At 43.0% G+C, this 25,441-nt stretch overlaps 1 protein-coding gene across 1 annotated transcript in view; it reads left to right on the forward strand.

Moving 5' to 3' along the window:
• Positions 1-25,441, forward strand: part of LOC120913806 (histone-lysine N-methyltransferase SETDB1-A-like) — a 36,405-nt gene that overhangs the window by 1,784 nt on the left and 9,180 nt on the right. Inside the window, exons 2-4 of the mRNA XM_040324049.1 lie at positions 5,099-5,207; positions 22,008-22,145; positions 22,235-22,391. Coding sequence (XP_040179983.1) covers positions 5,099-5,207; positions 22,008-22,145; positions 22,235-22,391 — 404 coding nt within the window. The remainder of the gene's footprint in view (positions 1-5,098; positions 5,208-22,007; positions 22,146-22,234; positions 22,392-25,441) is intronic.

Consider the following 25,441-nt stretch of genomic DNA (forward strand, 5'->3'; position numbering starts at 1 on the left):
GGAGAGTGTGACGTTACCGTACCATCTCTCCACCACGTCCAAATCAGAGAATGCTTTGCAATAAATTCAGAAAATGCAAAGCATTCTTTGAATGGCGCCCATGCCAGGCAGCTAAGTAGCTGTGTCTACTTCAGTGATTTTTCAGCTTTCAGGGGCATCAACCAGGTATGGTATATGCACAGTTACATTGGTTCGAGCTTAACCAATGTAACTATGTATAAAATACCCAAACCTGGAATTTCTCTTTAAGTGTGATTGGGCCCTTAGGTAACTTAAAATATATTGGTCTCAATTTATAAAGCTGATACCAAACTGGTATCAGTTTGAGATGCTTCTGAAATCATTCAGAATTTATTGGCAGGTTTGTTACTTTGTTCTGACCTGTATTTGATTATGGGACATTTTATTTGATTGGACTTCAATTTATATTGATATAAATGTTGTTATTTTGCATACAGTACAGACCAAACGTTTGGACACACCTTCTCATTCAAAGAGTTTTCTTTATTTTCATGACTATGAAAATTGTAGATTCACACTGAAGGCTTCAAAACTATGAATTAACACATGTGGAATTATACATAACAAAAAAGTGTGAAACAACTGAAAATATATTTCATATTCTAGGTTCTTCAAACTAGCCACCTTTTGCTTTGATTACTGCTTGGCACACTCTTGGCATTCTCTTGATGAGCTTCAAGAGGTAGTCACCTGGCGCAGCACCCCATCACTCTCCTTCTTGGCCAAATAGCCCTTACACAGCCTGGAGGTGTGTTTGGGGTCATTGTCCTGTTGAAAAATAAATTATGGTCCAACTAAACGCAAACCGGATGGAATAGCATGCCGCTGCAAGATGCTGTGGTAGCCATGCTGGTTCAGTATGCCTTCAATTTTGAATAAATCCCCAACAGTGTCACCAGCAAAGCACCCCACACACCATCACACCTCCTCCTCCATGCTTCACGGTGGGAACCAGGCATGTAGAGTCCATCCGTTCACCTTTTCTGCGTTGCAAAAAAAGACACGGGGGTTGGAACCAAAGATCTCAAGTTTGGACTCATCAGACCAAAGCACAGATTTCCACTGGTCCAATGTCCATTCCTTGTGTTCTTTAGCCCAAACAAGTCTCTTCTGCTTGTTGCCTTTCTTTAGCAGTGGTTTCCTAGCAGATATTCTACCATGAAGGCCTGATTCACACAGTCTCCTCTTAACAGTTCTAGAGATGTGTCTGCTGCAAAAGGTGGCTACTTTGAAGAACCTAGAATATGAAATATATTTTCAGTTGTTTCACACTTTTTTGTTATGTATAATTCCACATGTGTTAATTCATAGTTTTGATGCCTTCAGTGTGAATCTACAATTTTCATAGTCATGAAAATAAAGAAAACTCTTTGAATGAGAAGGTGTGTCCAAACTTTTGGTCTGTACTGTATATGAAAATTAGTTATCATTTGTAGAGGTGATTCGAGATTGGAAATTTTTGAGTGTTAGTTTATAAAGTGTATTTATCACTTTAAATAGAGATGGAAAGCGCTTCACTATTTGAATACGTTTATTTATATTTTATGGTGGTGACAGTGATCCGACTTCTGAGGCGACTTCCATTGAAATCAATGGGTACAAGTTGCCTACAAGTCAGACAGGAACCTTTTCTGAAGTTGGAGCGACTTCAGTAGTGTACATTAAGATGGCTCCATTCACTTCCATTGATTTTCTGGACCACACGACTTGGGGCAACTTGGGGATGACTTGAAGTCGGATCCCAGGTCGCCCCAGTGTGAACCGGCTCTAAGGTGGTAGCAGCTTTCATTAGAAAGATGCTTATTTATACTTAAAAATATTTTTTAATAAGCGTGGTGATCTTTTATTTATTTTATTTCGGTAACTTATTGGTTTTCGATATAAGACTAGCATGCAAAAAATAATAATAATGATCATTTGTCCAATATTCTTATCGTGTAAATGAGACTTAAAGGGGTTGTAAAGGTACAATTTTTTTCCTAAATAGCTTCCTTTACCTTAGTGCAGTCCTTCTTCACTTACCTCCGATTTTGCTTTTAAATGTCCTTATTTCTTCTGAGAAATCCTCACTTCCTGTTCTTCTGTCTGTAACTCCACACAGTAATGCAAGGCTTTCTCCCTGGTGTGAAGTGTCGTGCTCACCCCCTCCCTTGGACTACAGGATAGTCAGGACTCTCTCTACGTTGCAGATAGAGAAAGGAGCTGTGTGTTAGTGGGCGTCGTGACTCTCCTGTAGTCCAAGGAAGGGGGCGAGCATGACACTCCACACCAGGGAGAAAGCATTGCATTACTGTGTGTAGTTACAGACAGAACAGGAAGTGAGGATTTCTCAGAAGAAATAAGGACATTTAAAAGCAAAATGGAAGGATGAGGTAAGTGAAGGAGGACTGCACTAAGGTAAAGGAAGCTATTTAGGGGAAAAATAAATTGTACCTTTACAACCCCTTTAAGCATCTCTTTAAAAATGACAGTTACGTATATTACATTTTAAGCTAAACCCAATAGGTTGAAAGAATAGGTCACTTTTCTAAAACAGCTTTGTGACATGAAATTAATATTTGACCATAAAAATGAGCAAATAATTAATTTTATTTGTGTGTGATTATAATATAATTTCCCAGGAAAGGAAACTCTTTACAGCTTACTTTTGGGGCATGTCACACTATTGGTCCTGTCATTGGCAACAACTAGACAGCAGCAGATAATACTTACCTGGTTTTACAGTTTGCTTCCTCGCTGGCCGGATGGGTGGCCTGTTGCTGACAAGTGACATTTTGCAGTGTTTCCATCAGCATTGAAGTGATGGCTCATATGGACAGCAGAGTTACAGCAAGTATTTGCTCTGCATAGTGATCCTGTTTTATTATAAGGGCCAGGATTGCTAGGGCTCATTCAGATTAGCACTGAGTCTTGTCCTCCATGCAGAGCGGCTTTTTGCTGTGTCTTCTTTGACCTAAGAACTGCGTGCAGGCAGCCCATAGAAGCTGATGCAAATTAAGTGGCTACATGGACAATTTGTCATGCGGGCAGGAGTGGGTGCATGGGTCCAAACATAGACACTGTGCTCAGAGGTAAATGCAGAAGCAGCAAAAAATGTCTCTGCATATGGAATGAGCCCTTATCATGAAGGCAATACAAAAGATAAAGTTAGTCTATGTCACTTACAGCATCTCATAAAAGTGAGTACACCCCTCACATTTTTGTAAATATTTTATTATATCTTTTCATGTGACAACACTGAAGAAATGACACTTTGCTACAATGTAAAGTAGTGAGTGTACAGTTTGTATAACAGTGTAAATTTGCTGTCCCCTCAAAATAACTCAACACACAGCCATTAATGTCTAAACCACTGGCAACAAAAGTGAGTACACCCCTAAGTGAAAATGTCCAAATTGGGCCCAATTAGAAATTTTTCCTCCCGGTGCCATGGGATTCGTTAGTGTTACAAGGTCTCATGTGTGAATAGGGAGCAGGTTTGTGTTAAATTTGGTGTTATCACTCTCACTCTCTCACACTGGTCACTTTAAGTTCAACATGGCACCTCATGACAAAGAACTCTGAAACAAAGAATTGTTGCTCTACATAAAGATGGCCTAGGCTATAAGAAGATTGCCAAAATGCTGAAACTGAGCTGCAGCACAGTGGCTAAAAACATAAACCGGTTTACTGGACAGGTTCCACTCAGAACAGGGGGGGGTGTTTTTTTTTTAAGCACGTGATTAGAGCCAGAGGCTCTATTGAGCCTCAAAAGAGGGTGGGCTTGGGGCGCAAGCACTGCCCCTGAGCCTACCCAGATGTGTGGCAATAGCGAATAAACACTGAATCTCCTCTCTGCCAATCAGGAAGTGGGTCATGAGACCTGTTTCCCGATTGGCCAAAACAGCAAGCGATCCTATTGGAAAGGAGAGAGGAGGAAGGAGGAGATGCAGGGGATGAAGCTGGCGCTCCCTAGGGAATCGCTGCCTTGGGGTAAGCGCGGGGCGCATCGACCGACCGGAAGGAGGGGTGCTGGTGGCCCGACCTGAATGACTGGGGTAACTGTGGGTGCATTGTTTGACATCCTCCACCCCCCCAAATATACCACCAGTTGCCACTGGTTACTATCATATAACAGTGGACTCATAGGGGTGTATTTACTAAAAGCAAAAACGCTGTTCACTTTGCAAAGGAAGTTACCCTTTGGCATGGTAATTTTCCACAGAACTTAGTAAATAAAGTGAATCTCTGCTGACATCCACCATCCAATCATTTGCATACAAAAAATGCTTTTTTTTATTTTCCTTGCACACGATTCCAGAAGGAACAAATTTATATTCTGATATGTTTTGTGCTAGGCACAGTGTTTTCTCTTTGATAATGTGCAGTGCCTAGTGCAAAACATGTCAGAATAGAACTTTGTTCCTGTTGACTCTTTTAATAAAGGAAGATTATTATTTTGCATCTTGGTCTGCTGTATTCCTGTTTCTGGTACAATTGTTTACTTCAGTGGAGCTGAGCCGAACCAAGCCAGCAGCTGAGATATGACCTTGGAGTGTGAAGCTTGATGTGAAGTATTGAAAACGTGTAGCCAGCATAATGATATCACAATTAGTAAGGTACCAGGGGAAGCACACCCCATTAAAATACCTCTATTTGCAGGGCTTTTTTTCAGGGGGAACTCAGTTCCACCACCTTTGGCTCAGACCCTTTGGTGCCTGCTCACCACAATCACTTGTAAACACAGAAGTCTGGTTTCTGTGTTTACAAGTGACAGCTCTGCACTCTGTGTAACCCCCTGAACTCTGCACTCTGAATGTAATGCAATCCTGGTATTTAATGCCCCTTTAAAACCCTTCTACTGTTTTTAAAATCTGAACAGGGTCGTGGTTGAGTTCCTGCACCTATTTTCTGAGAAAAAAAGCTCTGTCTATTTGTATATAAATAATGAAGTACCACCAACTGAATTTATATACAATTATCATATTAGTACTCCTATGTCAGTCAGTTATCTGTCCTCTACTGGTTTTGCTTCTGATAAATCTGATTTGTTACAATTCAGTAGTGGTGTATTTTTCACGTTAGCTTTAATTTGCAGGTCTTCCTGATTTGGTTCCTGATGCTCTATTTATCCAGAGTGCTACCTATATACAGAGAGTACCCATGTACAGCCTTCGGTGTGCAGCAGAAGAAAACTGCTTAGCAAGGTAAGAGAAAAATGGGCACATGTTACCACAAAATAAAGCAGAGGTTTGATACTGACGAATGAAAATTTGATACTACTTGGACAGCTACTTTTCAAGTATGATGCAACAACATTTAGGTATGCATATGTAGTAGACATGTGCATTTGTTTTAATCCGAACGCAGTTTCGTCCGAATTTCAGGGATTTTTGCGTTCATTTTAACAAATAAGAACGTGCAGGATCTGAAATCCGAAAGATCAGACATAAAAAATGCTTCATTTTCGTTTTGTTGCGACAACAGTTCGATATAGATAGAAGATTCAACATGACGGTGACAATAGCGACCTGCAGTTGAATGTGTCTAACCTAACTCTATTAGTCCAAGATTATTCGACATAGAGAGAAAAGATTCGACATTATAGAGACATGAAGAAGCTAAAAACATACGATCGCCACAAACTGACATTGGTCAAATGCTCGGCCCATAGGCTATAGAAGAATTCTAATGTTGGTTGACTAGTAATAATAATTAATAAATATAATTATTACTAGTCATACATCACTAGAATTCTACTATAGCTTGTGGGCGGAGCATTTGACCGGAAATGTGCGATTGAGGCGTCGTACAGTTTAGCTGCTTTGTCGAATCTTCTTAGAACATTTGACGGCCTTCAGCCCTGGTTCACACTGGGTACGATTTGAGATGCGATTTGACATGTCAAATCGCATCTCAAATCGGCGGCAATTGTCGGCAATGGCACTGTCCTAATTAGTGCGACGCCGCATCTGCGATTTCAAAAAGTAGTTCCTGTACTACTTTTTGCGATTTCGGGACACGATTTACATTAAATTGCGGCCGGAATCGCAGCAAATTGCGGTAAAATCGCGCATTTTACCGCGATTTTGAATTCGCAGCAGTGTGAACCTAGGCTCAATGACAGATTCAACCTTATTTAATTCGGATTATCGGACAAATTCGTTATTTTTCTAAATTAATTATTCCTGAAGGAGTTTCTTGATGCATTGGGTCCCCTGTTCCTGTGCCCATGATTATGCGAATAGCACCACACACACTGACACGCCTAACTAAGCGGGGACATTTTACTGTCGATATCTGTATATACACCCCCCCCCCCCCCCCCCATGGCTTAAGGAGTATAGAAAGCAGGAATGACACAGCAAATGGTTAAATAAAAGCAAATAGTATATTGCAACAAGGTAAACAAAAGAAGAAATATACTGTAATAAATCAGCGATAAGAGAATTATACTGTAATGGTTAAAAAGAAGGAGAAATATACTATGAAAATTAAGCAATAGCAGTAATATTCTGAGGAAACAACGTATCTCCTTTGTGAATCTGGGCCTATGTTACCAAGAGTGTTGGGGGCCTGCATTTATACGCACATGAACTTTAATGGCACCCCAGTCTTATGCTGGCCATACACTGAGCGCAGACGATGGTGCCATCATGTAATGACCAATAAATTGTTCAGAGGACATAAATAAAAAAAAATTGGTTCGATGTTTTTTACATATAACTAGTGCAGACAGTTTGAATGGGAAACACATTAAACTTTTAAATTATATTCATTCGGCAGAACATTTCGGAACTTTTCCTTTGTTTTTTGGCTCAAATACTTCCCAACGATTATTGATTTTGTGCCCATTAACTTTCCAAAAAATATACAAACTGTGTAAATGACGAATTTCGGACGATTTTTCGTAAAGTGGATGTCCAGCATTAGTTCGTAGGGTTCAATAATGAGTTGGCCCACCCTTTGCAGCTATAACAGCTTCAACTCTTCTGGGAAGGCTGTCCACAAGGTTTAGGAGTGTGTCTATGAGAATGTTTGACCATTCTTCCAGAAGAGCATTTGTGAGGTCAGGCACTGATGTAGACAAGAGGGTCTGGCTTGCAGTCTCCACTCTAATTCATTCCAAAGGTGTTCTATTGGGTTGAGGTCAGGACTCTGTGCAGGCCAGTCAAGTTACTCCACCCCAAACTCACTCATCTATTTCTTTTTGGACCTGGTTGTAACGAGTGGTTATTTGAGTTACTGTTGCCTTTCTATCATTTCAAGCCAGTCTGCCCATTCTCCTCTGACCTCTGGCATCCACAAGGCATTTTCCTCCACAAAACAATAACCAGGACACCTTCCCATTGGTAACCTGGGAAACCTACAAAAATGTATTACATATGTATATGTATTTGATCAAACAGGGCTCTAGAATCAAGAAAGAAAGAAAGAGATTCTCAGAGATCTGTTCTCTCATGTATCAAAAACACAACTGTAGCAGTAGATTTCAAAATTCTATGAGATCAACCAATGCTATTTTTTACATAAAACTTAAACTGGTCAAAAGCCATAAAAACAATATATAGTATGGTTCAGCAATAAACCAGGAAAATTCCTAGCAAAGGCGCCACAAGAAAAATAGTTGATAGTCTATAACCCTTACATAGCAGCTAAACTAGGAACTAGAAGCTAAATTAGCTCCCAAAGACAGGAAAGGACCTTAAGGCCCAGACTGGTTATAGCCCTACTATAAACATAAAATCCTATCCTGAGCACAGAATTTCTGAAAGCACAAAACTATTTAGATGAGAGAACCTTTCCTGCATATTTCCAAAGGGCCCACAAAATAGTCATACCCAAAGATAGGAAAAACCACAGCAATGCTCCTATTAGCGCACCATTTTAAAAGAGAAGTATGTTTTTATTTACCCATTATACTTACCTAGGTGGATGCAGCATCGTCCAATACTGCATCTGTCCCTTGCAGCCTCTGCACTGAGAACTGAGCCATCGAACATCGCCCATGGCTCGGTTCTCTTAGCTCTTTAAGCGGAGAGCTGCTGCCTGTCAGTCAGCAGCTCTCCTCTCTGTTCCTCCATGCTCATTGGAGCACTGAGCTGTGGAAGGGCGGAGCGGCCATCTCAGTCTTTCAGCGGCTCGCTGGGAGGCTGAAACAGGTATCAGTCCAGGCACCTGGCGGATCCAGACTTTATTGTCGTGATGATGCAGTGCCTGGACAAAACGGATCACAGGAGTACAAAACGAATTGCACTTCTGTGACCCATAGGAGAATCCCAGCCAAACAAACTCAGGCTGGACTTCTCCTTTAATGCTGAATGTGGATCTTAAAATCTTTACTAAAAAATACTGACTATATGGTTACTGCCACATTTCCAACACTTTACCGTGTGCAATAGACCATGACTGATCAAGAGGCAAAAGACAACACCACAAGAGCCCATTACTTTATCCACAAATCACACTTGGAAAAAAACCTGCATCACCCTGTCATCCACCGATGCTTAAAAGTAATTTCACAAGATAGACAAGGCAAACACACAAATATTTTGACACATAAACTCCCAGATTGAGGCCATTTATTCTCAACCACAGCAGAAATTAAAGTGTTACTAAACCCAGGACCCTGCATTCACTATATCCTGTCTCCGACAGTACACAGAACATACAAATGCAATTATTTTAGTAAATATAAACTCTTAAATTCCTTTTCTCATCAGCAGTATATAGCAGTTTTGTGACATCTATCAGCACTGGTTAAAGCTTGTAGGAGGAGTTTTCATTCTCCTCTGACTGTCCTATGAGGCTGCAGGACCCCTGACCCTCTGTCTGGACAGTGCTGATTGGCCTGTGCTGATCACATGCACCCTCCCGGAAAAGAAAATCTCTAGCAATACACACTTAACTGAGCATGTGCAGAGTGCCCCAAGGCTCTGTATTATCAGGAGATGGATTGGGGACAGTAGAAGCAGAGGAGGATCAGAGAAGACAAGCTCAAACAGCCTTTTTACACAATGCTCAGGATTAATCTCTTAGGTTCCACAGTGAGTATAACAACCATTCTTTACTGCATATACAGAATGATTTTACTCTTGTGGGTTTAGTAACACTTTAAGATCAGGAGACCTGTTTGGATTACTTTAAATTAAGCAATGGCACCAGACAGAGCGGTCCTCTTTCTCCACTGATTTCCATTCCCACCTGGAGCCCCTCTTGTGTTATGTTCGATCCAAACTTGATATTAGATGATGTGGCAGGCGCAGCACTATAAAGTGCCTTTATGCGCTGTGGCATTAGAAGAATTTTGATTTCTCTGATCTTTTAGTCCAAACATGACTATCTGTTACTCTATAATTCCTCTAGCGCCGTTCTATGGAAGCAGTAGGTTTAAAGAGCACATCAAACTCTTGAGATAACTTCTTTATTAACTTCAACTTTACTTCATATACAACACTGACAATTTCGCAGCAGGCAGTCCATGTACAAACATGTGTTGAATAAAGTATAACAAATGGTGGTTCAACTGTTCAATCTTGTCATTCTGCAAAAAATGGAAGATATATTTCTCTCTTCAGTATCTGTACTCTCACTTTAAGTTATTTAAACACTTTGTGATCTCTTAAAAGTCATATTTTCTCTTTTTGCTTCGGTGAACACAATATACAACTGTTACATGACATCCATATATAAAGTCACAGTAAATAACTGCTTTTATTTCTCACATATGAACTGTATTAAGGTTATTAGCAGGTTTAGCTGTATATGCATGTAAGTCATATTAGCAACCTAGGACAGGTCTTAGCTGGCCAGCTACACTCCCACCAAAATTACCTATAATTCTATGTTCTCTATAGTAGGATTTGAACATGAATTTGGGGAATTTTCCATCAGGTTCTCAACTTCCAAGTGTCTTTTATCACTCTCAAGTAGAACAACTAACTTTTGTATAGGACATTCCAACTTGAGTGTAATAGTGAGACGTTTTCCCTTTTGAACATCTGGCTAGTCTTTCAAATATGTCATCTTGACACTTGGCGGCAGTGCTCAATGTTTGTACATATTTTACTTCTGGATCACCCATAGAAAATTCTATGTAACCTTCACAGGGTATGATTTCCTTTTCCCAAAGGAACTCTGGACCGGTGAACCAGTTTGAATTTTTCAATTCTGTTACATTCAGGCCTCTTGAAGCATGATCTGCCGGGTCATGCTTTGTATCAATGTGATGCCAATCATCAGGCTTTGTTATTTCCCGAATTTTCTGAACTCTGTTGGCGACAAAGACATGGAATCTTCGAGCTTTGTTGTTTATGTATCCTAGGACAACTTGCGAGTCTGTCCAAAAATATTCTTTATCTATTTTTAACTCTAATTCTTCTCTCAGAAACTTGCTTAGTGATGCTGAAACAACAGCTGCTGTTAGTTCAAGTCTTGGTATTGTCTGAATACTGGTAGGTGCGACTCTGGTCTTTCCCATAACCAGGGCACAGTGTATTTTTTCTTCTCCTATTCCTCTGATGTAGGAGCACTGTCCATAACCATAACTACTGCCGTCTGAAAAGTGATGAAGTTCTATTTTCTTGTACTCTCCTAAATCATGAGGTACAAAACATCTAGGTATCCAAACTTCTCTTAAATTTTGCAAGTCTTTTATCCAAGCCTCCCACCTTGGCCTTAAATCTTCGGGTATGGGTTCATCCCATCCCAACTTCCGTCTACAGAATTCTTGTAGTATTTCTCTTGCTTTGAGGATTACTGGTGCCAAGAATCCCAATGGATCATATATAGAAGCCACTACGGAAAGAATGGTACGTCTAGTTGCAACTTTTTCTTCAGAACTCGTCATTCACTACATTCCATCCCAATCCAAGTACATTCTGAACTGGAAGATGATCATAATTGAGATCTACATTCTTCATTGTTGATGCACGTTCAGAGTCATTGATGGATTCCAGTACCTCTCTGTTGTTTGAGATTAATATGTGAATTCGCAGGTTTCCTCTTAAGCATAACTTTCGGCTTTCTTTCACTAATTTGATTGCAGATTCTGTGGAAGTTTTTCTTAAGAAAATTTGCTGCTGATGGAATAAGAAAGAATAATTAAAGGATGCATTCATTATTTTCTCCTGCAGGAGCCGGGAAAGCATTGCACCCCTGATCAGTCAATACATAGTGCAATGTCAGGGCTTCTGCAGACCATCCCTGCAGCTTTTTGCCCTCACCTTCATATGGCCTTGTGAATAAACTATGAGAGCTCCCCCACATTTATTTCAGAACTACAATCTGTTTGCAGCGGTGCTGGATGGTACTTGTGGTTCATTCATTCACAGAAAACTGTAAATGAATGATGCTGCTGTGTGGACGAAGCCCCCCATGGCCGCCGGTGGGGGGGATCAGGAGGAGAGACGGCAGGAGATGAAACATGTTAAATGTTTAACTATCAAACAATATAATTAGAACTGTAACGGAATGACCCGTGACACCCAAAGACTTTGTGAGGATGGAGGATACTCCTGTGTCAGCGTCACTGATAACTCTTGGGTCTGAGTCCACCCTGTGCCTTTTGGGCATGGGGTGGCAAGTGAATCATAATTCACGTATTACATGAGATTTGACATCACTGATAGTTCGTATTGCAGGATTTTGAGACACTGCAAGATGTTGGTTAATTGTGACCCCAACCAGTCAATAGTGACTCATCTCTCTGTGAAGACTGTTAATATGTTAAATAAGGCTGGCTTTTGAAAGGCCTTTAATTGGGTGATAACACTGTCTAAAACCTATTGATGCTCAGAGGTGTGAATAGGTGTCAAGCTGCATACGGAGACGAAACGTCTGCCTAGGAAACTCAGTGTGTGATGGGTTTGTTTGTTATGCTGTTTAAGGAATGTGCAGTGATTAGACATGATAATTATAGGCCGGTGCCGACCTGTCTAGAATGTTTAAGTAATTAGCCTTAGTGTGTGATTAGGGGGGTGGAGATCTCATTGTTGCTTTAATGCAGGCATGTCCAAAGTCTGGCCCGGGGGCCAATTGCGGCCCCCCTGGTGATTTAATATGGCCCCCCTGGGGATTTGGATATATATGTAGCCATTGCAGCCTCACATGTGCCCTAGGGGACACAAAAGATATATAACGTATTTATCGGAGCTGCCTCGGAGGGGACAGGACTGCGCCGTCGGATTACATGAAGAGAATCTCCCATTTACTCGGCGGCATCTGTAATAGGAAGTCCCGTTTCCTGGGATGCCATTGGTTTACTGTTCTGTTTATCATAGGAGGCGGGACTTTGTATTAAAGAGGCCACTATTAAACAAGAAATTCACCTGTTTGTAATCTGACGGGCACTTGTCCCTCCCCCTTCCTGTCCCCTCCGAGGCTGAAGATGGGCATCGATCAGGCTGCACTGATGGCAATGGTAAGGCTGCATTGATGGCAATGGTGAGGCTGCATTCATGGCAATGGTAAGCCTGTGCATGTTATACACTGATAAATACGGTATATCCACAAAAAAAAAAGCCCAAGCTCATCCTTAGTCCTGAGCAGCGCTCGGGATTTGTTGGGGCCACAAAAGAGATATATACAGTATATCCAAATAAAACGCCGAAGCTCATCTCTTCACCACACACAGCCACAAAGGCAAGAGAATTCTTGTTGGGCCGTGTATTAGTGCACGCACGAACACACTTGGATCAAATTTTAATGGTTCAAAGAATGTCAGGCCAAATAGTCGGCCCTCGAGCATGTTCACTTCATCAAATGTGGCCCTCTTTGAAAAAAGTTTGGACAGCCCTGCTTTAATGCCTTGTACTGTATAAAAAGCTGAGAAGAAACCATTATTACTTTACATAAGTATTATTACATTTGGAACAAGCACAGAGCTGTGTCTCGTCTTGATTCTGGGCAAATGAAACGGTTGGAGTGTCGATAAGCTGTCTTGGATGTGATGGAAGGTCGTAAACGGTGGTGACCGTTACAAGAACATTTTAATTTTAACAAATAAAGAAGGATTAATGCCACAGCCTTTTTAATGGTTCCTAAAAGAAAGTTGGTCCCATCACATTTTGGTAAAAACTGGCACTTGATTCTGTTAAAATATCTTTGCATTTTTTTTTCAAATCAAATATCTGTATTTTTAACTAATGTTGAACACTTATGGAAAAGGATTTTAGTCAGTTTCCCCGTCACTTAAGTGATGTTCCAAATGTAGAAATGGATGTTTTACGTGATGGGTGAAACTGAGTTCAATGGGCCAAATCCTCAAAAGAGATACGACGGAGTAACTGCTGTTACTCCGTCGTATCCCTGGTCCTAACTATGGAACTGATCCACAGAATCAGTTTTCCATAGTTAGGGAGAAGATCCGGCATGTGTAATTGAATTACACTGCCGGATCTTAGGATGCAGTACCGCATCCGCCGCTGGGGGCATTTTATGTCAAAATGCCGCCTCGGGTATGCAAATTAGCACTTACGGAGATCCACGAAGCTTTTCAGCTTCATTTTTTCTCCATAAGTATTAAGTTGCATACGCAAAATTAGGGCTGCTTTTACAAGGTGTAAAGTTAGTACACCATGTAAAAGCAGACCCTTCTGTCTAGCGACGCGTTTTTTTTTTCGAATTTGAATTTATCTTTTCCCGACGCAACTTTATTGACCCGTCGCAATCCACAAAGCCCGACGTAACGTAATTTCGCGCTATGCACGTCGGGAAAATTACGTCACGAGCATGCGCAGTACGGCCGGCACGGGAGCGCGCCTCATTTAAATGGGAATCGCCCCCATGAAATGAGGAACGCCTTGCGATGGCGGAATTTAAGTTACACGGCCAGAAATTTCTAGGTAAGTGCTTTGTGGATCGGGCACTTAGGTAGAAATTTTAAGGCAGTGTAACTTAAATTAGAAATTCGCCGTTACGCCGGGTCTTTGTGGATTTGGCCCAATATTTTTACCATGGTAATGAATAGCCACTGACACAAAACACAGTATATTAAAGTGAAGGTTATGCTGCAACCAATAATCAACACTAGCGTAAGAAGAAAACTGTATATAAGGTAGTTGCGCTCACCCTTGTACTGGTATGAATGTTCCACTAATTAAATCAAGATAATATCATCTATATTAAACAGTGCATATAAACCATCAATTACTATCTTTTTTTTTTTTTTTTAAGATATTTTTATTAGATTTTAGGCCTCGTACACACGAGCAGACATGTCCGATGAAAACGGTCCACGGACCGTTTTCCTCGGACATGTCTGCTGGGAGATTTTGGTCTGATGTGTGTACACACCATCAGACCAAAATCCCCACGGACAGAAAACGCGGTGACGTGGCGGCGACGAGGCGACGTGCGCGAACCAGGAAGTTCAATGCTTCCATGCATGCGTTGAATCACTTTGACGCATGCGGGGGATTTCGGTCCGATGGTTAGCTGTACTAACCATCGGACATGTCCGACGGACAGGTTTCCACCGGACAAGTTTCTTAGCAAAATAAACTTTTGTCCGCTGCAAACCTGTCCGCTAGGCCGGAAAACTGTCCGGTAGGCCCTACACACAGTCGAACATTTCCGCGGAAACTGGTCCGCGGACCAGTTTCAGCGGACATGTCCGGTCGTGTGTACGAGGCCTAAGACAAACCAACAAACAGAAAAACATACAAAAAAAAAACACCAGACAACTTGGTCATAAACGTTAGGCAATACACTCAAACATAGAAAAATAAACTGACATCAGTGCAAAATATAAAGTAGGCACAGTGGTAAAAGGATCAGGTATAATACCTGGATGTAGCAAAAGCGGAGGTCTAGACATTAGAGATTCGTGAGGCATGGCCCATCAATGGTCAAGCAAGAGTAGTAGGCAGTTCTTGGGGTGGATTATGTTTGGGAGGCCTAGCACCGATGAGATGAAAGCACCCACTTCTTCCCAGAAGTCCTGGACTACCGGGCATGTCCAGAAGCAGTGTAAGAAATCAGCCTCCCGGCCACAGCCACGGAAACAGGCAGCTGAGGGCAGGAGACCCATCCTGTGTAACCTAGCCAGAGTGAGGTGGGTTTGATGGAAAATTTTGACCTGTATGATGCGGTCCCAGGAAGCAATAACAGAGGTTTTATACGTATCACTAAATTCTGATCAGTCCTCGTCTACCAGGGAGATGTCAAGAGAGGTCGATTTTACCTGAGCTTAAAGTCAGTCATTAGGGCTGCATAATAGGTGGAGACAAGTTTAGTGGGATCTGGCTGTCTGAGCAGTTTTTCCAATGGGGGCAGGTCAGTGGGATCATCCAGGGAGCCAAACTGGGCACGGATGGCGTGCCTGAGCTGGTAGTAATAAAATAGGTACGATCTTGGTAAATCGAAGTCTAAACGTAGCTGAGAAAAAGATTGAAAGCCCTGAGCATTGTACAGGTGGCATAAATATTTAACCCCTTTGGAGTACCAGCGCTTGGGATCAGGAAGGGAGTATAGTTGATGCAGATTAGGGTTAAACCACAGGGGGTTGTTGGGAGATTTTAACCAGGTGTGCCTGGATACTTTAGTGACAATATAATGAAAAGAGGAAAGGGAAGTGGCAAGTAGGGAGGTTCCGGGGCGATCGGGTACCCAGCCTCTGTAGATAGGGTTTCCAGAGAAATGCAATGGCTCCCTCCGAAACAGGCATTGGCCAGAACCGGGCACAGCCAATCGTGGATGTGCACCAACTGGGATGCCAAATAATATAGAAAGAAGTTGGGAAATGCCAGGCCTGCCAAGTGCGCTGGCAACCGTAGTGTTTCAAGTGCTACCTTAAGGGAGCCACCCTTCCACAGGAAAGTAGTACATATTGAATCTCTGCATTTAAAAATAGATTTAGGTATTATGCAAGGGGAATTGGCAAGGATATAGAGTAATCTTGGTAGGTAGATCATTTTAAGGACGTTGGCCCTCCCCATAAGATCCAGAGGCAGATCCATCCACTGCTTGGTCTGCTCCTGAAGGGGGACCAATAGAGGATCTAAGTTATTGGCGACATATAAAGATAAAGGGGTCTGCACCAGAACCCCAAGGTACCTAAAGGAGGATACAACTTGAAGCTTGGAATCCGGGTGAATCAGGGGAGGTTCAGACACATCTAGGAGGAAAAGACTAGACTTATCCCAATTCACCCGGAAGCCAGAATAGTCCTCAAAGGTATTAATCTCCACCAACAGGGCCTGAAGTGATTCATTAGTATCAGCCAGATACACCAATGTGTCATCTGCATAAAGTGAAATGCGCTCCTCTATATTAGCAATTGGGAGTCCTTTAATCGAGGGGGAGGAGCGAATGCGAACTGCAAGCAGCTCCATGGCCAGGGCAAACAAGAGGGGTGACAACGGGCACCCCTGACGTGTGCCCCTAGTAATCGGAAAGGGGCCAGTGAAAGAGGAATTGACCCGCACCCGAGCTACAGGGGAGGTGTAAAGGAGTTTTATCCATGCTACAGCACGGGGGCCAAAGCCATACATCTGTAACACCCGAAACAGATATGGCCATTCCACACTGTCGAATGCCTTGCAAGTGTCCAAAGACACACTAGTACGAGTGGGAGGACAGTCGTATGGATATTGCAGGTTTTGAAACAGCCTGCGGATATTCATTCTGGTGGACCTGCCGGGGATAAAGCCCCCTTGGTCACTATTGACCAAGGACGTGACTACAGTGTTCAAACGGTTTGCCAATATTTTGGCCAGAATCTTAACGTCCACATTAATAAGAGAAATTGGACGGTAAGATTTGCATTTAAGTGGGTCCTTACAGGGTTTTAATAGAAGTACAATCAAAGCCTCTCGCATAGTTGGGGGGAGGATCCCGACATCTAGAGCTTTGTTATAGGTTCGCAAAAGAAAGGGGCACAAAAGGTCTTTAAATTGTGAGTACCATTCAGTCGGGAAACCGTCTAAGCCCGGAGTCTTATGTGAAATGGCTGCAGCAATTTCCTCAACCAAGATAGGTGCATCCAGCACTTCACGCCCCTCCGTTGACAAGGAGGGGAGAGATATGTCAGCCAAGTAGTCATTCAATTGGGAGTCATTGTAGTTAACCCTAGAGGTATACAGGTCTTTGTAAAAGCATAAAAAGGAGTCTAGGATATCCCCTGGGTTGTCACTGATGGGGCCTTGAGCAGTAAGGATACGTGGGATGGAAATGGGAGAGTGGTCAGGTCTAGTCAGATATGCCAAGAGACGTCCGGCTTTATTACCATGTTCAAACAATTTTTGTGTGGCATGCAACATGCGTTTTTGCGTGAGATCTAACAGACGGAGTTCATACTCCCTACGGCTCTGTAACCATGCCTCCCTCATGTCGGAGGCAGGGTTAGAGGCATAAGCAGACTCAGCACATTCCATAACAGTCTCAAGTTCCTCTGTAAGCATCTGGTTATTTTTGCGCAAGACCCCTGTGATGCACATGAAAGTGCCCCTCAGAGTTGTCTTAAACGCGTCCCATTCAGTGAAAGGGTCTACTTTTCCCAGATTATCCCTCCAATAGTTTGTGATGCCTGTCCTGCATTCTCCCTGCACTACCTCGTCCTCCAACCAGTATGAGTTCAGGCGCCAAGTAGCAGGTCCCGAACCTGGAAGGAGGAGGAGGTCCACTGAGAGAGGGGCATGATCAGAAACCCCTCTAGGCAGATATGAAACGGCAGAGACAACAGGGGGGGGTCTCAGCCGGAGCAAACGCCATATCCAGTCTGGACATGGTGTGGAAAGAATCCGAGTGGCAGGAAAAGTGGCGTACATCCGGATTTTTCCATCGCCACACCTCTGTAAGGCCATGAACCTGTGTCCAGTCTAGAAAAGAGGAAAAGGGTCTACCTCGACCACCCAGGCGGTCCATAGTTGGATCTAATATAGCATTAAAGTCCCCCACATAAAGTAAGGGGCCAGGGAGTCTAGTCAGCAGCTGAAGTGACAGTCTAGAGCAGCGATGGGGAACCTTGGCACCCCAGCTGTTTTGGAACTACATTTCCCATGATGCTCATGCACTCCGAAGTGTTGTTGAGCAGCATGGGAAATGTAGTTCCAAAACATCTGGGGTGCCAAGGTTCCCCATCACTGGTCTAGAGAGTACCTCCACCGAAAATGGGGGGGGGGGGGCACATAAATGTTCACCAGGGTAAAGGTCACAGTAGAAATTTGCAAAGTAAGAACAATAAACCACCTGTCGGGGTCGGTTTTAACTTGTACCGTCTCAGCCGGGAGAGATTTGGCTAGAAGGATGGAAACCCCCCTGGAGTAATTAGTATGAGTGGCATGATAGGAGTTAGACAACCACGGGCGTTTTAGGACCCTTGTTTTAGAGCCTGTAAGGTGAGTCTCTTGGAGGCAGATGATGTGCGGGCGACATTTTTTTAATACTGAAAAGACCAGGGATCTCTTCTGGGGTGCATTCAGACCTCTAGTATTCCAGGAGACTACCCTTAGGGGCTTTGCCATTGTAAAACATACAGTAGTAAATAATCACACAGTAACATGCATACAAGAATATAAATGACCAGACAGGCCGCGCCACCTGAAGCACATACATGCACATGAGTAAAAAAAAGTGTGTGGATCCGCCATCAGGACATCATGAGCCAGCAATGAAATAATAAACATTAAAAGTCTGCCATAGGCAGCAACCTGAGAAAAAATATAGGAGTCAAAAAGTGCAAAAAGGAACATAGAAAAAAAAAGAAAAAAAAAGAGAGAAAAAAACACCAACAAAGTCCCAGAAAGTCTAGATAAAGTCCCTTGCCCCCCTCCCCGCTCGGCCAACCCCAACATAGCGAGTCTTGGATCCCTGAACTGTAAAACGAAAACTGCGAGTGACTCCAGAGCAGAATTGTAGGGGTGAAAAGCATCACAGTCCAACAGCGGATGCAGTAGATTGCAGAGTAAACAACAAGCAGAAGTTGTAGGGGGATAGGCCTGTTATTAAGGAGATTTTTCAGTCTATTAGGATTAAAGATGACAGGGTAATAGTTCCCAGGCCTGTTGCAGGGAGGCGTACCATACCTTCATGAAGATTCGGATCAGACAGTGCAGTCAAGGCAAATGAGTTCTCCAAAATGGAAGGATGGACATATCTATAATCAGTTCAAGGCAAACATAGAGGAGAATGCAGGGGCCTAGGACCACATATATTAGGAAGCCCTGTGCCTAGGAAGAACTGTATTGATCATTGAGCCAGGCCATAGCCTGCTTGGGGTTGTTGTAGAAGTGCGCTTTACCCTCATAAATGATGCGCAGCTTGGCGGGAAAAAGCATGGCGTAGGAGAGGCCCTCCGTACACAGGCGGGCATTCACTTGCCGCAAAGGAGGTGCGTTGTCGCTGGAAATCTGCAGAAAAATCGGGGTACACTGAGATGGTGTTGCTATTGTATGTAAGTGGACCCTTCTGCCGGTCCAGGCGCAGAATAGCAACTTTGTCTTGGAAGTTGAGGATCCTTGCTATAATGGATCGTGGGGGTGGTCCAGAAGGTGGGGGACATGGAGGGGTGCAGTGGGCACACTCAATGACATGTGAAAAGGATGGTGCGTCAGTCCCAAAAATGTCCCTCAGCCAATTATATAAGAATTTTTCTGGGTGGGAGCCCTCCACCCTTTCAACTAAACCAACAAAGCAGAGGTTGTTCCTCCTTGAACGATTTTCCAAATTGTCGATTTTGGCGCATAGGGCCGCCATTTCCCCTCTTAGGTCCCTCACTGTAACAGCTAAGGGGTGGACAACATCCTCAAGGGAGCTGATACATTCTTCAGCCTCCCCAGCTCTGTCCCTTAAATTTTGCACATCTTGCTTCAGGAGAGAAAAGTCCATGCAGACTGATGCAATCTGTGCAGTGAGAGAGGCCTTTCAGTCCTGTATAGCATGCATGATGGTGGCCAGGGTGGGCTCAGCAGGAGGGGAATCAGGGCCTGAGCCATCCTCACTGCCTATGGGGAAGTCCTGAGACTGCAGGGGGTCTGGCTGTGCACAGTGGGGAGCAGGGGCAGATTCACTCACCAGAGCCTTAGATTTCTTGTGAGGAGTGGAGATGGGTGGCTGCAGCATCATGCCATGCTGCTCTGCCTGTGTCCTGGAGCCATCTTGCCATCTGAATCTGGCCTGCTGTTCCACCACGGATGCTGGCGCGGGTGGCCCGTATTTCACCATGGATGCCAGCCTGGAATGTTCCCACTACCGTGGGGATTATTTAGAAGTTGGTCTGGTACAAATCGGATATAGGATGCCACTCGGAAGACAGAGCTGAAGTCTCACAGGTCTGCTCTCTCTGCCATCCGGACACGCCCCATCATCCCAGTGAGACAGAAAATCAAAATAGAAAAAAAAAGAAAACACTAATGCCGCGTACACACGACCGTTTTTCATGACGAGAATTTTTTTTTTTTTAATTGGTCATTAAAAACGATCGTGTGTAGGCTCCAGAGCATTTTTCTCGGCGAGAACAATGGGCATTAAAAATTTAGAACCTGCTCTATTTTTTCTCAAAGTTTTTCACGTCGTGAAAAATGGTCGTGTGTAGGCTTTAACGACGGGGAAAAAAAGCGCATGCTCAGAAGCAAGTTATGAGAAGGGAAATTTGCATAAACAGCCCAAAATGTGGCGCCATTCGAATGGAACTTCCCCATTATAGTGCCATCATACGTGTTGTATGTCACCACGCTTTGCTCGAGCATTTTTTATCATGATCGTGTGCATGCAAGGCAGGCTTGAGAGGAATCACGTAGAGAAAAACTTTGACGTGAAAAACGGTCGTATGTACGCAGCATAACACTTTTGCAAAATTGTGTGTTCTATGAGTCCCATCAATTATGTTTCATATATTTATCTACCGTGCTTGACTCAATTGTGCATCCAAAAAACTATTGTGATCTGTGATTTACCACCACCTACCAATTTAAATGTTTACCAGAAAGCAGAAATAAAAATGCCTGTGTATATTTCTTTAACACCCAGTATTTCACGGTTCCGTCAGGTACAAAGTTATATTCTTACGTTTCTCCAATGTGGCTTCTTATGTACTCATAGAAAACAAAATGACCATCATTGCACAAAATTCCACATTTAGCCTTGGTTCACACTAGCGCAAACTGAGAGATCGCATGTGATTCTCACCTATGCGATCCGATTCCTGTGCAAGTTCACAGTTCGCACTGCGATCTGTGAACTACATTGGGGGTGTCATTAACTTATTGTTAAACCCCCCCCCCCCCGCGAGCTTTCGCACAAGGCAGTGTGAACTGCCTGCGGGAGAGGAGTGAATCAAGCTGGTTCCCACATCACACTAGTGTGAACCCAGGGTGACTTTAATTTATAAAAGGTTTAAAAGTTTACACTCACATGCACTGAGTCTATCAGTAATGGCCTGTAATGGCCGCTCTGTATGCAGGGAACCTGTATGCCTATGAACTACGCTCACATTGAAGCTTGAATTGCATGCTGGTTCCCTACATACAGAGTGGCCATTACAGGCCATTACTGGAATGCTGGACAGACTCAGTGCTGGTCTAAGGCACATGCATGTGAGTGAAAACTTTTAAACCATTTATAAATTAAAGTAGATGTTGAATTTTGCGCAATGGTGGCCATTTTGTTTTCTATGAGTACATAAAAAGCCACATTGGAGAAACTTAAGAATATAAGAATTTATTGTTAAAGAAATATACACAGGCGTTTTTATTCCTGCTTTCTGGTAAGCGTTTAAATTGGAAGGTGGTGGTAAATTACGGATTACAATAGTTTTTTGGATGCACAATTGATTCAATCACGGTGGATAAATATATGAAAAATATAATTGATGGGACTTGTAGAACACACAATTTTGCAAAAGTGTTTGTGTTTTTTTTTTTTTTTTTTTTAATTTTGATTTTCCGTCTCACTGGATTCTCTGAATGACTGGTCTCTCTTGCATCTCTTTACTGCTTTGGCAGACTCCATCACATTTTTCTTGTACACAAATAAGTTTTAATCCAGAATTTGTTTTCTCTGTTTCCTAGGTCAGCCTACTCCCCTGACATCTCTGATATAAGTTTCCGGATCCTTCTTCGCTTTCCACAAAGGGTTAAAAATCGTGGTACAGCTGATTTTTTACCAGTGAAACCAAGGCATACTTGGGAATGGCATAGTTGCCACCAGTGAGTTCTAATAGCCTCTTATGACATTATCACCCTCTTTTACAAATTTACTATTTGCACTTATTCTCCCTTGTATTTCTATTCAAAAGGCATTATCACAGTATGGATTCATTTAGTCACTATGACCTCCTGCATTCTGCAACCCAACGTAGGGTGGCAGAGGGACACAAGGCCAGCTTCTGCTTGGAAGATACGACATGTGATTTAGGAAAGAGACGACGATATGCCTGCACAGCACACACCCAGGTGATAATAAAGGAATATTCACTTATGGAACTTAAAACTAAAACATTTTGTTTTATAAGATAATGGGTAACTTAAGGCCTCATGCATACTGGACCTTTTTACAGCTGCTGTTTTTAGATTTAGGCTTTTTTTTTCTTCTACAGCCAGTAAACTCCCCAGCATGTTATCCTATGTGTCCATGCACACATAGGCTGTTATCAATGTTTTCTGACTGGAAAGAAAAAAACTGAATTAGTAGGTTTGAGTTTTTCAGCTGTAAAAATGGCCCAACTCTGATAAAAGCTGAAAACTACTCAAAACTGCTGAAAAACTTGGCTATGCAGCTTTTATCAGCGTTTTTAAACCATAAGCTATTGCGAGTATAGTTTTGCTAAAAAACGCTACAGCTAAAAAAACAAACAGCTAGCTCTACTGGAATTGTATAACGTCCAGTGCAATATAATACGTAGAGAGGGAGTAAAGATACGTTAAAAATCTTTAAAGGAAAACTATGGTTTTGAGTTAATGTTATTTCATTTTTTTTAAGCTCATAAGCATTTAAACTGATGTTTTTTTTCTTCTTTTCTATTATGTATATAAAAAATCTTTATAAATATTAGAAGATGAGTCACTGCATTGGCTCATTCATTTGTGTATGTATGTGTTAGTTTCAGCTTGAGCTATTCAACTTTGAAACCATAAACTTAAAAAAAAATGTTTTAATGTATATGACTATATTTGCAAAAAAAATGTGTTGCAGCAAAAAAGTATTGCAGGTAGAAAATATATGTGTATGTATGAGTAATTGTACAGTGCAAAATTCCCATTTATAACACGTTATCAGAAATGCAGAGGTAGTACTCCTAACTCAGATCATATGGTCCCTGAGGGTGCATAGTCATTTTATAAGACTGGATTCTGTAGGAAGGGTTCAACAAGATATCCCTGGTCCCTGCTGGAGATCATGAGCAAGGACTCATTCATTACTGGTGTTAGACTGCTCCAGCCATCTATCCCAACCTTGTTATATTGTAGAGGGGCAGCCAATATGGAGGTATATTACTTTCTTGTATGGCAGGGTGGAGTTTATTTCTGAGAGCCAAGCCTTGAAGGTAGGGAAAATGGCCTGCATCCAGTGACGTGTCACCAGTTTCTGAGCACTGAGCGGAGTTTTGTGCAAGAAAGTGTTAGGGAACTTGTCTACATTAACATCTGGGAGTAGGCCTAATACACATGCTTCAGGCAGGGTTCACACTGGTGCGACATGACACTAGTACTACTTTGGATCCATTGAAGCCAACATATGTCCGACTTTCAATGAACGGGGATCCGACTTGGATCCCTGCCAGCAACAGGCACTGTGTTTGATATGAATCTTGAGGGGGAACTCCACGCCAAATATTAACTAAAAAAAACGTCATGGGTTCCCCCTCCAAGAGCATACCAGGCCCATGGGTCTGGTGCGGATTTAAAGGGGAACCCCTACGCCGAAAAAATGGCGTGGGGTACCCCCAAAATCCATGCCAGACCCGTATCCGAGCAGCAGCCCGGCCGGTCAGGAAAGAGGGTGGGGACGAGCAAGCGCCCCCCCCTCCTTAACTGTGCCAGGCTGCATGCCCTCAACATGGTTAGGTAGGTGCTCTGGGGCAGGGGGGCGCCATGCCCCAGAGGAAAAGACACAAGTCTATCTAATTCAACCAAAAAAAAGTGCATCAAAATGCATCAAATATATTTAATGTGGATCTGTCCTGATATTCAAGCTTACTGGGTGCAAATGATTAAGTTCCTACATGAACACATGGACTCCCCACTCCAACTAGATCCTAAGGCCAGGTTCACACTAGTCCGACAAACGCTCCGACATTGGGAGCTCATGTCGCATGACGTGTGAAAATGAATGTTTCCCTATGGGAGCCGTGTAGTGTGTTAGGTATTTTTTGACACTTTTCCTCCAGGTGAATGGGTAGGGGTACGATGTACCCCATACTTATTCACCTAGGGTGGTGGCCGGTATCTGGGGGCACCCTTGTTAAAGGGGGCTCCCAGATTCCGATAAGTCCCCCGGCCCGCAGACCCCGACAACCAACGGCCAGGGTTGTCGGGAAGAGGCCCTGTCCTCATCAACATGGGCACAGGGTGCTTTGGGGTGGGGGGCCGCAGGGCGCCCCCTTGCCCCAGAGCACCTACCTCCCCATGTTGAGGGCATGCGTCCTGGCACGGTTAAGGAGGGGGAGGCACTCGCTCGTCCCCATCCCCTTTTCTTACCTGTCGGTCTGCTGCTCGGATACGGGTCTGGTATGGATTTTGGAGGAACCCTCACGCCGTTTTTTCGGCGTAGGGGTTCCTCTTTAAATTCGCACCAGACCCATGGGCCTGGTATGCTCTTGGAGGGGAACCCATGTCGGTTTTTTAGTTAACATTTGGCGTGGAGTTCCCCCTCAAGATCAGCAGAGTAAATGTCGCATGCCAAAGTCGGAGCATGCAAGACAGCGTTCCGACTTTGATCCGACTTCAATGATATTCAATGGAGGGAAGTAGGATCAAAGTCAGACCAAAGTAGTACAGGGAGCATTTTCAAAGTCGGTCCGACATGTGTCGGACCAGTTAAGACAGCTCCCATAGGGAAACATTAATTTTCACACGTCATGCGACATGAGCTCCCAATGTCGGAGCGTTTGTCGGACTAGTGTGAACGCGGCCTTAGGATCTAGTTGGAGTGGGGAGCCCATGTGGTCATGTAGGAACTTAATCATTTGCACCCAGTAAGCTTGAATATCAGGACAGATCCACATTAAATATATTTGATGCATTTTATTTTTGGTTGAATTAGATGGACTTGTGTCTTTTTTGAACCTGACTAACTATGTAAATGAAAAAAAGTACTGGAATGACCAGCACATCTAGGACATAGTGGGCTGTAATTTAAACAATATTTAGAAATTTTGTGGAGTTAAATCGGTCAGAGAATCTAGGTGGTCAGCTTTGTGCCTTCTAGTATTTCGTCCCATTCTGACTCCTCTAGAGAGCCGATATCTCCTACCCAGTGGGCTCTAGCCCTATCAACTACTCGA

Source organism: Rana temporaria, chromosome 1, assembly GCF_905171775.1.
Source record: "Rana temporaria chromosome 1, aRanTem1.1, whole genome shotgun sequence".
In the NCBI taxonomy this organism is placed as follows: domain Eukaryota; kingdom Metazoa; phylum Chordata; class Amphibia; order Anura; family Ranidae; genus Rana; species Rana temporaria.